The sequence below is a fragment of the Gobio gobio genome (assembly GCF_949357685.1).
Source record: "Gobio gobio genome assembly, chromosome: 10".
Taxonomy (NCBI): Eukaryota; Metazoa; Chordata; class Actinopteri; order Cypriniformes; family Gobionidae; genus Gobio; species Gobio gobio.
In genome coordinates this window covers 19,932,052-19,950,600 of record NC_137116.1, presented here as the reverse complement: position 1 = coordinate 19,950,600, position 18,549 = coordinate 19,932,052, and the positions used below count along the sequence as shown (strand labels likewise).

Sequence of the window (18,549 nt, the reverse complement as noted above, 5' to 3'; positions counted from 1 at the left end):
TTCTGGAAATACCTTTTCAGATGTGCTATCAGGGTCCACAGAGAAATAACCCACTCTCTCAAACTGAAACTTGTCAAACACTTTAGCCTTGCCCACAGAACGTTCCACTAAGGCACTTTCAATCACTGTTAAGGAATTCTAGGAATGACAAAATTTTTTTTTTTTTTGAAACTTACATTTTTTAAAAACGAGAAATGTAGGTGAAACTTTAGCATCCTTGTTACATGTACTTACTATTGTAATAACTGTAAAGTATGTATAATTATAAGCAACTAATCCTTACCCAAACCCTATAGTAAGTAGTAGTACATGTTAATTAAAAAGTGTAACCAAACTATATTATTGCATTAATTTTTTGCAGTTCCATGCATCACTTCATGCTCAAAATCCATAAATTGAAGCATTGCACTTTGGTGCATAGGTAAAATTAGTTTGTTGAGGATAATGCCATTACTTTTCTAAGTGATCAAACTTTCTTTAAAAATTCAAGTTAATCCAATATATGTATTGCCTTACAGGGTTAATGTCACTCAAAAAACCAGCAGGAACTTCAGCTGGGTCCTCTGGGTGTTTATGGAGAAACCTACAGACAGAAACATTAGAGTGAGGGTAAAACATCTTTTTGTCAAAGATGTGTGACAAAATATTATTTAAATTAAATAAAAACCTCTGCTTTGTCAGTACACAAGGAAACTTACAAGCTTTCATACAGGCGCACTTCACACTGCAGTGGCTCGCTCACCCAATGAATGAATGCTTTGGGTTTCTCCACAGAGTCTGAGCTGACACATGTCACCTCTAGCTCGCACACTTTACCACAGTTATCCTGACAAGAGAAAATATATTAAACCCTATAAAGCCTTCTGTATCATATTTGATAAGCAACATTTCTAAGGCTTTTAAATGATCAATTTGATCAAAACTTTTCTTAAAAGCCTTTTGTACACAATCTTCTGCATGTGGATCATGTGAGCTAAGAGAGTGGTTTCACCTTGATGACACGCTGTACAGAGATGACGTATCCTGCATGTCTCAAGCCTACTGGCTGATCTGGAGTCAAGCGCTTATAGCCCTTCTCCATTACCTACAGCAAACACACAAAACAGGAAAAACGGTGTCATCTCTGCTTATATGGGATGCTGGTTAAATTCAAAACAGAAAATAATTTCTACCTCTCTAAAGTCACTCTGGTCAATAAAGATGGTCTTTGAGAAGTGAACCACATGGCTGCCCTTGGCTTCATTGACTGGGAAGTCTGGGACTCGAAGCTCCTTCTGAATAGGGAAAAAAACAGTGATCCACTGCAGTTATGAGAGTACGCTTGTGCATCCATATATATCATTAAACTCCATTAAATCGCATGGCTCTCTGAAATACTTGATTTTGATAGGTTAATCACAGAATTGAGCAGTAAATATATTTTTGGTTAACCTAAACTTATTGTTTGACTGTTGTTCATAGCAACATGTCATTGTAAACTTTATGTTTCTCATATCACTCTGAAGTCTTTGCGTCTGAAGACAGCTAGCAACTATAGTAAAAAACTTCAATATGATTTTTAGTAAAGAGCATTAATCTGTAAGATTACAGCCAGTCATTACCGCAAAATAACCCTCTTCAGTTTGCTAAAACTGTTCATTATTATTGTGTGATAATGACCACCTGGCTGTAATTATTGAGAAAAGCTTGTGTCATTTTGTCATCATTGCTAAAAAAAACTTCTTAAGGCCACTTAACGGATGTTTTTTTTGTTGTAATAATTACTGGCTAGCTGTATATTATGCCTTATATGTAACAAACAATCATGCACTTAAGCATATGTGTACCTGTGCATTGGTTGGTAGGTTGGTGATGGTGACTTTCAGGGGCTCAAGTATGGCCATGACACGAGGGGAAATGTCATTAAGGACCTCCCTTACACATGCCTCCAACAGGTGTGGCTCCATGGTGGTCTGGGCAACAGTCACACCCACCTAAAACAAAACAACAGATGTCAACAGCAGTTCCTTATAGTGATAAACCAATATATCAGCAACAGATAAAAGGGCCAACAGCTGGCATATTCTTTCATTATCAGAATCGGCCCATTAGTTTTCCTGTTTGAAAGTTTGGTGTTAGATGCAAGACAAATTTGGAATTCCACAATGAAGCATAGATTGCAACATCTATGACATTCTATAACAAAGCTATAACAAGCATCATATTCCATCGAGTATGGCAAACAAGCAGCAATGTTATTTAAACATGTTTTTGAATAACCAATAAAGATTTAATTCCATGGACCTTGCGAACTTTGGTAAATTTAGCTATTAGATCAGTGGTTCTCAACCTTTTTAACTCGTAAGTTTCCCCACGGTCCAAGACAATATTCAGGCCTTCCATATTTCTGCTGTAATGATTAAAGGTGCTTTTTTTTCCAGACATTTTTTGGCAACACACTGGTCAGCTACAACAATAAAACCAATGACAGGTGAAGAGAATATCTATCATTATATCATCATTACCCAATTATATAATTACAAATGGCACCTGTTCTAATATATATTATATATATTAGGCAGTCTACAGTGTACCTCCATTTAAGACAAGTGTACATTGTGTTTAAATGAATACTCCCCAAGCCGGTCATTTTGACATATTTTTGTGTGTATTTGATCATTTAGAAACCCAAAGTATAATTTGCTTGCCCAAGTTGCAGTCCGTTTCAGAGCGTACAAGATAATTCCATTTGAAAATTCCATTTAAATAGACATCCATTAATAGACCTTTCATTTCTTGTACATAAAATATCTCATACAAAAAATAAAAAGGTGACAATAGCAATAAAGTCTATTTTTATGTATTGTAACAATTACAAAATATTCTCATGGTTCAGTCATTGTTAATGTTCTATTAAAGTTCAGCACTATTTTAAATTGAATAGAAATGTTTTGTTCATATTACTTGTTTTTAAAAACTAGTAGAAGCAATAAGCAATTAATCGGTTATCAGTTGTCTTTCCCATTTTAGTGATTGGTATCTACAAAATCCACTATCAGTCAATCTCTAGTAGTGATCATTAGCTCCTGCTACCATTCATTGTTTCACGTATCTTGACTTGTGATATCATACAATGCTGCCCCACTTTTCTCTCACCCGAGCACAGAAATTGTTGATAGCTTGTGGAGGGAACCCACGTCTCCTGAGAGCTGTGAGTGTGAAGAGTCGTGGATCATCCCAATCTCTGAAACATACAACACAGGACACAAACATAATACAATAACTTCCAATTCACAAACAAAGTACACAAAAAAAATGATGTGTGTGTGTTACCTAACAATTCCTGTTTCTACCAGTTTGATGATCTTCCTCTTGGAAACAACAGTATAAGTAAGGTTGAGTCGGCCATATTCCCACTGCACTGGACAGTACACATCCAGAGCATTACACAACCAGTAATAGGATGATCGTCTGAGAGAGATATAAAAAACAAGTTGTGCCTAACTGCAAATTTATAAGGATAGTTGGAGCCATGAAAGCCTATTGGTTAATACAGTGTTCCAGTAATACTAAACTACACAATGTGGTAACAGCCATATTGTGAAAGCTATTTACTAGCTACTCTGTATATTACTGCATATCAGAGAGAGAGAGACCAGACAATAAATGTGTGCATGTCTAGAATATCATGGAGATGAATGAGACTCCACACACCTGCTTGCCTCAATTTCCTTCTCATGAAGCCCAAATCACATAATTACCAAAACATTAATTACCAACGTTCTGCAAGCAACTTTCTTTAAGGCCTTTTTCCGTGTTCGTCTCTTTCTCGCACACAGTGTGTGAGCCTTTCAAAGTATACTCCTTTGGCCATGAGAGCGGAAAGATGCTTTTGATGAGTACTTTGTTTTCAAGCACTCAACTCACACATGCGCTGTTGTACAAGTACCATCCTGGCAGGCAAAGTGTGCGTGGACCCTCCTGATGATGAAAATTACGTCACATGGACAGTCTGCAGACCGTCGTGGAACTTGGATGGCCGAAGTATACTTTGGGCTTAATGACACAACCGCTAGAATAGTGGTGTCCAATCCTGCTCCTGAAGGACCACCTTCCAGCAGTGTTTAGCTCCAGGCCTAATTAAACACACCTGAATGCACAGGAATAGCCTGTTTTGTTTTATAGTTTTCCAGTCCATGTCAACAACCAATCCATGTACTCAGGAAAACTAGAAACTTCCAGGCAGGTGTGTTGAACAAAGTATAAGTATTAAAGTGCAAGTTGCACCCAAAAAAAACCCGTTAAGACGGCAGTGTGTGAAACGATCTCATCTTCTTTACTACTAGTTATATCACAAAATAAATGTGAATGAACTTTAGAAGGCATGTTGAAAGAAACAGTACAACTTACTGAAATTAACCAGGTCTCGTGTAATTGCACAATCAGTGTTTCAACTATGAAGACTTCAGTAAAACAAAGTTTGTATATAATGTCAGTTTGTATACAAAAACACTATTTACCTCAGGGGAACTATTTAATGCCCATAAACTTAGTCAACAAAAATAACTATACAGAAGAGAATTTATGTATAAATATATTTATATATAAATGTGCCATTATTTATGGTATAATTATGGTACAATTATGAATTTTTAAATGTGTATATTTCATCAATGATTCGGAGTAGAAACAACTATATCATTAAATATAAAAACGGTCTTATGCGGAATTAATTTTTTTTTATAAGTTACGAAGTAAGGCGGGGGTTTGAGAGCTGTGGGAGTAGAGTGAGGCTGATAAAGAGAATGTTAATGAACGACACCTGTGAGACATAGCGGTCCCGAGTCCCACTGAGGAGCTCCGGAATGATAAAAACGACAGTGGAAGGCGAGAGATGACCAGGCCAGGGACATTTATGTTGTTGTTTTATTACATTAATATGCAGCAGTCAGCCGTGAGACAGCTGCAGGTTGTTTTCGTTTTTTGGTTTGGGTTTTATTTGTACATTAGAAGTATGTTTACTGTTTGCTGGTTCCCGCCAGCTTCTTCCCTGAACTGTGCTACAGTATAAAACTCTTTGATTGCTGACTATTACATTATTTCACAAGTGTTACTAGATCCCTCTTCATTGTTGCTTTTTGTTGATACTGAATCAAATCAAAATCAAAGAGAAATCAAGAGCTTGTGAAACGGAATAGAAACGAACCATGCAATTTGTGTCAATACCCAGTCCTACCTGATACTCTGATAAAATGCATTAATGTTGAGTGACATACCTGGCCTGAAACTCTTTGGTGCACAGCGAGTGTGTGATGTGTTCAACTGAGTCACACAGACAGTGTGTGTAATCATACGTGGGGTATATGCACCTGTACACAAGACACAACAACAGAGCGGCATAAAATGAAGAAACAAAACCACACCCACACCATGTGAGCGAAACAAAGTGTCTTTACCATGTGTCTCCTGTCCTGTGATGGGGCGTGTATTTGATCCGGTAGGCCACAGGGTCCATCTTCCCATCTTCCATGACCATTTTCATTCTGAGAGTAGCTTCCCCTTCTGCAAACATGCCCTTCCTCATCCTGTCAAACAAAACCAAAGACTCGTCCATGGGTCGCTCTCTCCAGGGGGAGGGAGGGACGTTGTGACCCTTGAGCTCCTCTCCATGCTGGTGGCACACATATGCATGACCCCTTACACACAAACAAACAAAAAGGAATCAATAGTCAATAATATATAGACACACACACGTTTTCTCAGGTAATTATATATAATAATCATATCTTTTGAAGTGTAAATTTGAATTAGTAAATTCAATTATTAATAAAAAGTTTATGTTATGTTTATTCGATGAAAACCTACATAAGAAATGACTAAAATCACTTCAGTCTGATGTGCCTGAACATTTTGATCGGTGCATCAGTGTAGATGTTTTATGAATAACAACGTAATTCAGCCTTTGTAAATCAAAATGCTTGTAAAAAACTATGTAAAAATAAAGTTGTATTTTTTTACACTATATATCCTGCGGTTAAATGAGCATTTATAATCTGACCCACTGAGCGTTTCAGAATAAGGCGTGTGCTCGTTTACACACAATAAGGTCAAGATCCAGTGTTTTCAGTGTCTCAGGGTAATAATACAATTTGGTTTAATTTGGTTGGCAAAGTAATCTCCCAACTCAAACTATGTTCCTGAATTTTGTTATTATTTATAAACTTTGCTTTCTTATTTCTGCTTGTGCATGGCATATTAACATGCTGGACTTCAATTGTGCTCCTTTTTTAAATTAGGTGCACAAGTTCTATAAGCATAGAGCCCTGAAACATCAGGTTTGCAATCTCACCTGCAAATAAGATCAACAGCAAGATCGTAGAGAAGCTGGAAGCGATCAGAGGCGTGCGTGACATTGTATGGTCTGTACCCTGAGAGATAGAGCAACAAACAAACAAACAAACTTTTCTCTTTTAAATATTGCTCTGAAATGTGTTTAAAAGCATTTCATAATGTATTGCAAACACACACAGCAAGTGTCAACTTTCTCTTTCGAAGTAAGTACTGTGACAATGAGCAACTGCTTGAAAAGAAGAGACCACAAGAGAGATAAGGCGCTCAACTTTCATAACAGCAGAGTCCTGCATGGGTCCGATTTTGTAAATCCGCACCCGCCCGTACCCGCAGTGCTTAAAACCGCATCCGACACGTTTTCCGACAGCAGCACTAATTACAATCCGCACCCGACCCGCTTAAAATAGAACGACACCCGACCCGCACCCGAAATAAAATCAGTTTTAGCATATCACATTATAGACACGCTTACAAAAATGTTTATTGCCAGGTCATACAGAAGTTATTACACGACCATTAACACAAGGAAAACTTCAGCCAAAGCTGTCAAAAGGCTACATCATGAAGAACATGTGGTTATATGTCCTTATCATCTCTATGAGGCACCTTCAGTTCTGTCCCCTTTGAAAAAATACTGTTCGATAGAACTGCTTGTGCTTGGTTTGTTACCGCACGCACGCACGCACGCACGCACGCACGCACGCACGCACGCACGCACACTTTTTTTAAAATAATATTTAATTTTCTTATATTCTTTAGGTTACCATTATTGACTGATAATTGTTTAAATATTTAACAGGCTGTGGAGTGTTGTTTCACTGACGGAAGCGCTGAAAGAAACACGCATGCTTGAAATGGATGTTTGAGCCTCGTTTATTATTTCAAAATGTAGGCTATATATGGCATAGACTACAGTATTTAAAATAGAATATATGCATTAGTTATATTCTCAATTTAATTTTCAGGGCAATCCCTGCAAAGTTTTTAACTATAGAAGAGGATTTAGTGTGCTTCGCACTCACAACAAGACTCGCAATGGGGGGCGTGGCATCACGATGGTGGCACTCCATCGTGATGACGGTCAGCCATCACGATGGACGATGATATCGTCCATCGGCACAACCCTAACACCTCCGCAAGGCTGGAAAGGGCTATGGGGAAATTGCCAAGCAGCTTGGTAAAAAAAGGTCCACTGATGGAGCAATCATTAGAAAATGGAAGAAGCTAAACATGACTGTCAATCTCCCTCGGACTGGGGCTCCATGCAAGATCTCACCTCGTGGGGTCTCAATGATCCTAAGAAAGGTGAGAAATCAGCCCAGAACTACATGGGAGGAGCTGGTCAATGACCTGAAAAGAGCTGGGACCACCGTTTCCAAGGTTACTGTTGGTAATACACTAAGACGTCATGGTTTGAAATCATGCATGGCACGGAAGGTTCCCCTGCTTAAACCAGCACATGTCCAGGCCGTCTTCAGTTTGCCAATGACCATTTGGATGATCCAGAGAAGTCATGGGAGAAAGTCATGTGGTCAGATGAGACCAAAATAGAACTTTTTGGTCATAAATCCACTAAACGTGTTTGGAGGTAGAAGAATGATGAGTACCATCCCAAGAACAACATGCTTACTGTGAAGCATGGGGGTGGTAGCATCATGCTTTGGGGGTGTTTTTCTGCACATGGGACAGGGCGACTGCACTGTATTAAGGAGAGGATGACTGGGGCCATGTATTGCGAGATTTTGGGGAACAACCTCCTTCCCTCAGATAGAGCATTGAAGATGGGTTGAGGCTGGGTCTTCCAACATGACAATGACCCGAAGCACACAGCCAGGATAACCAAGGAGTGGCTCTGTAAGAAGCATATCAAGGTTCTGGCGTGGCCTAGCCAGTCTCCAGACCTAAACCCAATAGAGAATCTTTGGAGGGAGCTCAAACTCTGTGTTTCTCAGCGACAGGCCAGAAACCTGACTGATCTAGAGAAGATCTGTGTGGAGGAGTGGGCCAAAATCCCTCCTGCAGTGTGTGCAAACCTGGTGAAAAACTACAGGAAACATTTGACCTCTGTAATTGCAAACAAGGGCTACTGTACCAAATATTAACATTGATTTTCTCAGGTGTTCAAATACTTATTTGCAGCTGTATCATACAAATAAATAGTTAAATCATACATTGTGATTTCTGGATTTTTTTTTTTAGATTATGTCTCTCACAGTGGACATGCACCTACGATGACAATTTCAGACGCCTCCATGATTTCTAAGTGGGAGAACTTGCAAAATAGCAGGGTGTTCAAATACTTATTTTCCTCACTGTATATATGTGTATATATATTATATATATATATATATATATATATATATATATATATATATATATATATATATATATATATATATATATATATATATATATATATTATATATATATATATTAATTATATTATATTATATTATATTATATTATATATATATATATATATATATATATATTTTTTTTTTTTCAAATAATTCTCTCTTTGTAAACTTTGTTCAATGCATGCGAGTGCTGCCGTATGTTCGAATATGACCAGTCATTTTCGCCGCCATCACCCGGGTGTAGTGTCAGAAGACGCGAATGAGAAGTCGCGTGCGCTGTGAGAAAATTGGTCTCTGTGCACTCATCCGAAAGCGCGCACACTCTTTCTCTTTCAAGTCTCGCTCTTGAACGGACAAACTCACACAAAAAGTATGTCAACATGTCCATCTTGATGAGTATTCTAGCAGACATAGTTTGTATATGCCTTGTAAGATTACAAATTTAAGAAAGTACTTTGTATTTAGCATTTAAGGTATAGATAATAATTCTGGGGTTTTTCCAGCAGGAGATTTCCTGCTGGGCCTGTTTTACAGTGAGCATGTGAGGTATAAAGGAAGAGTGTTGAGTTTCCAGCAGGAGATTTCTGCCGGACCTGTTTTCAGACTCTCACCGTCGTTGCCTCTATACGTTGGAATAGTTATGCTGATTAGGAGTAAGATTGGTGATACTCTGTCTGGGCGGGTTTTCCCAAAACCTGTATATTTAATTTACATGCTTTGTTCAACCTCAATGTAAATCCCTCCCCCTTTGGAATGTATATAACCTATCAGATATGCTGTTTGAGTCAGACTGTTTTCGGACGACCTGCAGCACAGAGAGTTCTCATTAAAAGAATAACTTCTGTTTGATCCCGAAGTCTCCTGGTCTTCATCTTCTGAGTTTCCTACACTTTAGAAGAGAAAAGTTCACAACAGCCTTAAGTAAACTTTATACAGTCGAGAAAGACAACGCATATCCGAGCATTAGGTCTTAAAGGGGCAGTAGCCTTTCCTGCTGTCTGTTTAATGTCAAACAAAAGACAAGGACATCACTCACTGCTCTTGATTGAATAGCTTTTGTAAGTTTAATAGGATTAATCTTTAATTTAAACACTCAAATATGCAATGTTATTTTACTTTTGATCAATTTCTGTTTCTGAAAACTAATGTTAGACATACCTGAAAAACCTGAAAAGCATAGTTTATTTTATTAGTAGGCCTATCTTTGCTCAATAGTATTTATTTGTGCTGCTGCTTGTATTTAAATATAATTTGTTCTTATTATTTTCTTTATTTTTATTTGACAGTAGTCCTTTTTTCATTGAACATAGCAAATACTGAACCGTACCGAAACCGTGAACCTAAAACCGTGATACAAAACGAACCATGAGCAATCTGTACCGTTACACCCCTAACGTAACATATGTGAGGGGGTGCCACAAAATGGAGAACATTTTCAAAGGGTGCCATGACCGAAAAAAGGTTCGGAAACACTGCTCTAAACACACCTCTTAAGCATGCCATGTAAGTGGATTTTTTTTGTAATCAAGGCTTTGAACGATTACGTAATTGTGGCATCTGTAATCGTAATTAGAAATTCGATTAATTGTGCAGCCCTAGAGTAAGTGATGACAATTTTCATGTTTAAGTGAATTGCTCATTTTCAGCAGACTGCTTGTGATTGGATCAGTTCTTAATACTCACCAAGCCATTCCACCATGTCTTTGATGGCAGTGAAGTACTTCTCCTCCTCTTTCTCTGGGTTGGTGTCATCATACCGCAGGAAACAGATGCCATTATTGGCCTTTACACAGACACAAAGTCAGACAGGAATTTTTTGTTATGCAGAGTTGTTCATGTGAGTGTGTGTGTGTGTGTGTGTGTGTATGTGTACCTTAGCATAACCAAAATTGAAGTTGATTGCTTTGGCATGACCAATATGCAGAATACCATTAGGCTCAGGGGGGAAACGGGTGCGGACCTACAAAGTAAAAGCAAGAATTTGATTTAAACAGAAAATACACTGAACAAAATTATAAACGTAACAGTTTTGCTTTTTGCCCCCATTTTTCATGAGCTGAACTCAAAGATCTAAGACTTTTTCTATGTACACAAAAGGCCTATTTCTCTTTCTAATATTGTTCACAAATCTGTTTAAAAATCAGGTGTGCCATAGATCGTGGGCGGCAGTGGCTCAGTGGTTCATGTAGGTTGTCTACAAACCGGAAGGTTGGTGGTTCGATCCCCGGTTCCACCTGACCAAGTGTCGAGGTGTCCATGAGCAAGACACCTAACCCCAGCTGCTCCCGACGAGCTGGATGGCGCCTTGCATGGCTGACACCGCCGTCGGTGTATGAATGAGTGTGTGAATGGGTGAATGTGAGGCAAAATGTAAAGCGCTTTGGATGGCCGTAGGTCTGTTAAAAGCGCTATATAAATGCAGTCCATTTACCATTTACCATAGACTGGCCACAATAAAAGCCCACTCTAAAATGAACAGTTTTATCACACAGCACAATGCCACAGATATCAAGTTTGGAGGGAGTGTGCAATTGGAATGCCGACATGTCCACCAGAGCTGTTGCCCGTGAATTGAATGTTAATTTCTCTACCATTAGCCGTCTCCAAAGGCGTTTCAGAGAATTTGGCAGTATATCCAACTGGCCTCACAAATGCAGACTACGTGTAACCACACCAGCCCAGGACCTCCACATCCAGCATCTTCCCCTCCAAGATCAACTGAGACCAGTCACCCGGACAGCTGCTGCAACAACTGGTTTGCATAACCAAATAATTTCTGCACAAACGGTCTCAGGGAAGCTCATCTGCATGTTCGTCATCCTCATGGGGGTCTCGATCTGACTGCAGTTCATCGTCATAACCGACTTGAGTTGGCAAATGCTCACATTCAATGGCGTCTGGCACTTTGGAGAGGTGTTCTCTTCATGGATGAATCCCGATTTTCACTGTACAGGGCAGATGGCAGACAGCGTGTATGGCGCTGTGTGGGTGAACAGTGTCAACGTTGTGGATCGAGTGGACCATGGTGGCGGTGGGGTTATGGTATGGACAACGAACACAGGTGCATTTTATTGATGATAAAATGTGACGAGATCCTGAGGCCCATTGTGCCATTCATCCACGACCATCACATCATGTTGTAGCATGATAATGGACGGCCCTATGTTGCAAGGATTCAATTCAATTCAAATTTATTTGTATAGCGCTTTTCACGAAACATATCGTTTCAAAGCAGCTTCACAGAAACTGCATCTACATTACAATTAAAATTGATCTGTACACACATACATATATATATATATATATATATATATATATATATATATATATATATATATATATATATATATATATATATATATATATATATATATATATATATATATATATAGATAGTATAACCCATATATGGCGTGGAAGAAAATGGATTGTCAGGTTTACGCTAAAAATATTTGTCAGGTAACTGTGCATTTAAACTAGGGCTGGGAAAATTAACGCGTTAACGCGGGCGATTAATTTTTTCAGCTTAACGCATTAAAAATATTTAACGCAAATAACGCAGCGTCCGTTTTTATATAAATTTTTGCCTAGTGTTACATGATCACGCTCCTATTCATGTAAATGCTTCCAAGCGCGACAAGACACAAGAGAATGCGCTGTATGTCAATGTCCTGTGTGTGTGTGTCTGTCAATGTCCTGTCTGTGTGTGGCTGCGTCTCATGTCAGCTAATCGAGGGACACTCTGACACACACACTCTCGACGCAAAGACAGAATCGCGCCAGTCTCCTGCTCACATCGAGTTCTCTTTTGCTCTTGAACAAACAATAACAACACCACAGAGAATTGAGTATTCTCATATTAGGAGTCTTAAATTAGTTAAATAACGTCTTAAATGAACTTAAAGAGTTGTGAGGAAATGAGATGCGCGGGACAGCGCGTCAGATCCGCGTCATATTCGTCAGCGGCCGTTCTTAAAGCAGAGATGTTCACAAGTCTTTCATCTGGAGTCCGAGTCAAGTCTGAAGTCTTTAAGCTGGAGTCCGAGTCAAGTCTGGAGTCTTTATCACTGGAGTCCGAGTCAAGACTCAAGTAATTTTATGTCTTACAAAAAAAAAAAAAAAAAAAAAATTAATATTATATATATATATATATATATATATATATATATATCAGGGTTTCCGTTGTCCGGTAATTACCGGACATTGGCCGGGAAAAAAATTAAATGTCCGAAAAAATTAAATCTTTTCGGTCAAATTGTCAGATTAAAATTTCAGATTAAAATCTGACAAATAGCTCTCCAAATCTGACAAATAGCTCTCCAAGAATATGCAGAACCAGCGATCAGAAGGATTGTTTGCCATTTCACAAGCCTTGAGTCTGCGGACACCGCTCCTCTTATCGATACCGTAAGCCTGCGACGTGATGCCCACGCTGTCATGACAGCGCTCCGTGGCTATGGAGGATTGCATTTCTCCACAGCCTGCGAAGTCATCATATGTGATTTCAGCGAAATGTATCCAGAGTGGACCAAGCTCGCCAAGATATCCTGTGTAATCCCTGTCTCGAGTGTTCCTGCAGAGAGGGGGTTCTCACTGCAGAATCGGATCAAGACGAAGCAGCGAAGTCGCCTTGCGGAGAACAAGGTTACGCGGCTTATGCGCATTGCAAGTTGTGGAGAGACACTGGGAACTTTTGATTTTAAGTCGGCAGCTGCACAATTCAGCACTGCAAAAAAGCGTAAAAAGTAGCCAAAAATGACGCGAGACAATGTTATAGGCCTAGTCATTTGTTTGTTCAAGTTCATTTGACAAGGAGTCATTTAGCTACACGGTGGCCAATTTAAATGTTACCAACTAAATGAGACATACTGAGTTTATAATTAAATTTGCTTGAGTAAAAACAATGCTATATTCGGATATTTTATGTGGGGAAGGGGGGTTGGTTTGTTAAACTATGAAATGTGAAACCATAGTAAAAAAAATTGGTTGATTGACGCCAATCGGACGTTCATGTTTTTTTTTCCCGTCTATTTGAAAGTTAGGCTAATAAACATGTTGCATATACGGCCTGATTATGTCATTTTTTTTAAGTTACATAAACTGCTTTCAGTTTTCCTCAACTTCAATAATTAAGAGGCGATATATGACCGGCATATCATCAAAATGTCCGGAAAACGAAACCTCTGCCGGTCACTTTGACCGGCACCATTTTTTTCTAGCGGAAACTCTGATATATATATATATATATATATATATATATATATATATATATATATATATATATATATATATATATATATATATATATATATATATATATATATATATATATATATATATATATATTCAAAAATCCTTTTTTTTTTAATTGACAAAATATGACCTTTCTATCATCTGTTTTGTTTGTAATACAAGTCCTAAGATGAAAGGGATACATCCAGGCTTAGGTTATCAATTATAATCCATTATAATGTAAAACAAAAAAAATATTGCAACAAGACAAGTAGTCATTTTCAATACAGTCGCTAAGTGGACACAAGATGGCGGCATTCATGTTTGTTACACAGCGTTGTTACTGACGACAGACATTATCAGAAAATAATCAAACCGAACATTTCTAGTTGTTTCTAGTCAATAGAAAACTGAATGCATGCTGATTGCGATACGTTAAAATATGCGCTTTAAGCAATACATGGATTAACATCTTTCTATCTCTCTCTCGTGTCTACATTAAGAGAGAGAAAATATTTATAAAAGTAAAACGTAGTGCTAGGTTTAAAGGTTAGATTTTCTTCATGTTTTAACAGGCTGGCAATCCAAAAGAGCCACCCGGCTACACCACAGTAAAACAGCGAGCTGTGTGAGTTAATGTCACTAACCTCTGTGGATGCGAAGCTAATAAAAGGACGTTCCTGCGTCTCAAATTGTTTTCCACACATTCTTCGCATCTAGCCGATCTGACACGGTAATAAATCCATATGTGAGAACAAATGGCACGATAGATCTTCTCATGTTTTATGGGACTATTATGACGCACGCAATACACGGACATCCGTAATGAAACTCTATAACAAGGGTCCGATCTTCCACGTCACGTAGCCTACATGTGAAGCAGATATTATAACATTCAAATAAAGATTTTTTTTAATTTTATTTACAATAGATAAGGATTAAAGACTTGAGTCTTTTTTTTCGAATCAAGACTGAAGTCATTTCAGGCCGAGTCCCGAGTCAAGTCTGAAGTCTCATAAAATGCGACCCGAGTACAACTCGAGTCCGAGTCAATAACTCGAGTGCCCATCTCTGTCTTAAAGTGACAGGAGCACTGATGATGCCTGTCATTAATGTTCATCAAAGAACAACGGGAACAGAGAAAATTGTATTTTTAATAATGATTAATCTAGATTTCATTTATTATTTATGCAGTTAAGAAAGGTGTTTCATAACGGTTACATATCTGTATATGTCTAACAGGGAAGGCCACAGGTAAAAATAACATTTAATTATAATGGGTTTAGGTAAAGATTGTTTTAAGTTCACTTAAATTAAAAGTTGTTTTTTTAAAGCCTAATACATTTTGAAATTGGGAGCTTTCAGTTATACTGTAATGTAACATCATTAATGTTTCATAGAGACATTAGTATCAGTGATACTGGCCTTCATTCATAAAAATATGCCATTACAACACATATTTAAAATATACTGTCTTTAAATAGTTTCTACATTAATTTGGAGAGTAATTGAAATGATTACAATATCAAAATATTAAAAACTTGTGATTAATCGCAATTAATTACAGAAAATAATGTGATTAATTAGTGAATTTTTTTAATCGATTCCCAGCACTAATTTAAAAATTACCCTTACAGACAAATGTTCCTGGACTGAACCACCAGGGCTATCTCTACAGATCTATCCGTCAGAGCAGATCTAAACGGATCGTCCTCGCGCCGGAGGGATTTCGATTTATCGCGGCCCCGTCTCTCAACCTCTTCCACCCAGACAGCCTTAACAAAATAAAAATAATAATAAAAAAATAAAAAGTATAATTAATAACAGTTATAATGGGAATGAAAATAAATAAAGATGAAATCCCCTATCTGGAGTGGAAGAAAATGGAGAGTCAGGTTTACTATAAAAATATTTGTCAGGTAACTGTGCGTTTAAACAGTCCCAGACAAATATTCTTGGCCTAACTTGAGGGCGTTCTCTAGATGTTTTGCCCGTCAGAGCAGATCTAAACAGGTCTTCCTCGCACCGGAGGGAGTACTCAAAAAATATTTGTCAGGAAACTGTGCATTTAAACATTACCCTTACAGACAAATCTTCCTGGACAGGAACACCAGGGCTATCTCTACTTTGTTTGACCGTCAGAGCGGATCTACACGGTCCTTCCTCTTGCCACCAAGGCTATACAGATCTATCTGTCAGAGCAGATCTAAACGGATCGTCCTCGCGCCGGAGGGATTTCGATTTATTGCTCCCCCGTCTCTCAACCCCTTCCACCCAGACAGCCTTAACAAAATAAAGAATAAATATAGCTGCAAGCAGCAATACCGGGGCCAAGCGCAAAGAAGAAGACAAGACATGCCAAAATGGCTGGCAGTGTCAGATCAACTGGAGCAATGAGCAATTAATCACGTTTTAAGATGATTTTAAGCAAAAGGCTGAAAATGCATTGTAGTCTGAGAGTGTCAGACCAACTGCAACAATTAACAATTATACAGTTTAAGAAGATTAGGCAAAATGGCTGAAATATCATATATTGAGTCACTGATAATGTAAGTTAATGGTTTATCACTTTTGACCAATAGGTGGCACAGATACGAAATTGATGTGGTGTGGTCAGAATAAGGGAACAATGACACATGCAAAGTTTGATGCCAATATGTCAAAGCATTGCAGAGATACAGCCTCAAGAGTAATTTTGGCATAATGGCTCAAATTCGTCGCTGCGGTTTACAAAAACGGTTTCACCTATTGATGCAAAATCCCTAACTTTTTGTTGACACAGTCTGAAGATGATACGATTCAATTTTGGTGGAAATTGGACAAACGGTCTAGGATGAGTTTGAAAAAGTAGGTTTTGATCAAATAAGAACATTGAGGACAGGATGTTTGACCAAATATGGAAAAATTTGTTTCACTGTTCTCGGCATGAGCCAATGACTGTATTATGACCAGTTTCATTAAACTAGGCTAATTTAATCAAAAGTTATTAGCATGTTTGTAAATTTTGTTATAACCTCTGACCACAAGGTGGCACTGCCCCAAAACGTTTTGAGTACCTTCAAAGCATGGTGCGGAAGACATGATTTTTGGACAAAGAGTTCAAAAGTTATAAGCAAAAATAGCCATTTTTTGTATCTCCGGACCAGTAGGTGGCGCTGCGCCGAAACGCTGCATGTTGCTTCAGGTCATGCTTGTGATGACATATACCAAGATTGGTTTCAATACGATAAAGCGTTGTGGAGATATAGGCTTATGAGTGTTTTTGCAACAGCTACGCAAAATTTGTGTGCGCGTTTATCGAAAACGATTTGACAAATCAACTTGATTTGCAAGATTTTTTGTCAGCATGGTCTGAAGATGATCTGGTTCAATTTTCGTGCAAATCGGACAAACCGTCTAGGACGAGTTCGTAAAAGTAGGTTTTTTGGAAAATTAAAAATGGCGGGGAAATTATCATGACCGAAAATGACATCATAGGTTGCAATTGAATCGGCATGAGCCAATGACTCTATTATGACCAGTTTCAATATACTAGGCTAATTTAATCAAAAGTTATTAGCATTTTTGTCAAGTTTGTTATATCTTTTGACCACAAGGTGGCAATGCCCTAAAACTTTTTGAGTACCTTCAGGGCATAGAAAGGAAGTCACATACCGAGTTTAGTAACAATATACTAATGCATTTGTAAAATATAGCATTTTTTGACAAAATTCAAAATGGCCGACAGCCAAAATGGCTGATATGGTAAAATTGAATATCAGACGACTCGGCATGCCGTCCTGAATGTAACGAGACCACTTTTATGATTTTTGGACAAACAGTTCAGAAGTTATAAGCAAAAATAGCAATTTTTCGTATATCCGGACCAGTAGGTGGCGCTGCGCCGAAACACTGAATGTTGCCTCAAGTCATGCTTGTGATGACATGTACCAAGTTTGGTTTAAATATGATAAAGCGTTGCGGAGATATTGCCTTAAGTGTGTTTTTGCAACCGCTACGTAAAATTTGTTTGCGCGTTTATCGCAAATGATTTGACAAATCAACTTGATTTGCAAGATTTTTTGTCAGCATGGTCTGAAGATGATCTGGTTCAATTTTCGTGCAAATCGGATGAACCGTCTAGGACGAGTTCGTAAAAGTAGGTTTTTCGGAAAATTAAAAATGGCGGGAAAATTTTTATGACGGAAAATGACGTCATATGGTGCAATCGAATCGTTTTGAGCCAAGGAATCAGAGGAAAAAAGAATTTTGTTTCTAGCCCTTATGGTTCAAAAGTTATTAGCATAAACATGAGTCAAATTTTGGACTGATGGTGGCGCTAGAGGGATTGAGTTTGAGACTCCAAATTTGCTACGGTGACATTTCAGACTGTCCTCTATTAGTGTGCCAAATTTCACAACTTTTTACCATACGGTTCTATGGGCTGCCATAGACTTCGTGGCGGAAGAAGAAGAAGAAGAAGAAGAAGATGAATAATAAATATAGCTGCAAGCAGCAATACCGGGGCCAAGCGCAAAGAAGAAGACAAGACATGCCAAAATGGCTGGCAGTGTCAGATCAACTGGAGCAATGAGCAATTAATCACGTTTTAAGATGATTTTAAGCAAAAGGCTGAAAATGCATTGTAGTC

General features: G+C 38.2%; 1 protein-coding gene across 1 annotated transcript in view; it reads right to left on the bottom strand.

Moving 5' to 3' along the window:
- The window catches only part of qars1 (glutaminyl-tRNA synthetase 1), a 94,330-nt gene that overhangs the window by 606 nt on the left and 75,175 nt on the right, over positions 1-18,549 (bottom strand). Inside the window, exons 10-22 of the mRNA XM_079827621.1 lie at positions 10,561-10,647; positions 10,371-10,470; positions 6,329-6,407; positions 5,436-5,675; positions 5,256-5,348; positions 3,313-3,450; positions 3,136-3,223; positions 1,827-1,973; positions 1,173-1,274; positions 992-1,084; positions 699-826; positions 517-583; positions 13-138 (exon numbers count right to left, since the gene is read on the bottom strand). Of these exons, the coding sequence (XP_079683747.1) occupies positions 13-138; positions 517-583; positions 699-826; positions 992-1,084; positions 1,173-1,274; positions 1,827-1,973; positions 3,136-3,223; positions 3,313-3,450; positions 5,256-5,348; positions 5,436-5,675; positions 6,329-6,407; positions 10,371-10,470; positions 10,561-10,647 (1,488 nt within the window). The remainder of the gene's footprint in view (positions 1-12; positions 139-516; positions 584-698; positions 827-991; positions 1,085-1,172; positions 1,275-1,826; positions 1,974-3,135; positions 3,224-3,312; positions 3,451-5,255; positions 5,349-5,435; positions 5,676-6,328; positions 6,408-10,370; positions 10,471-10,560; positions 10,648-18,549) is intronic.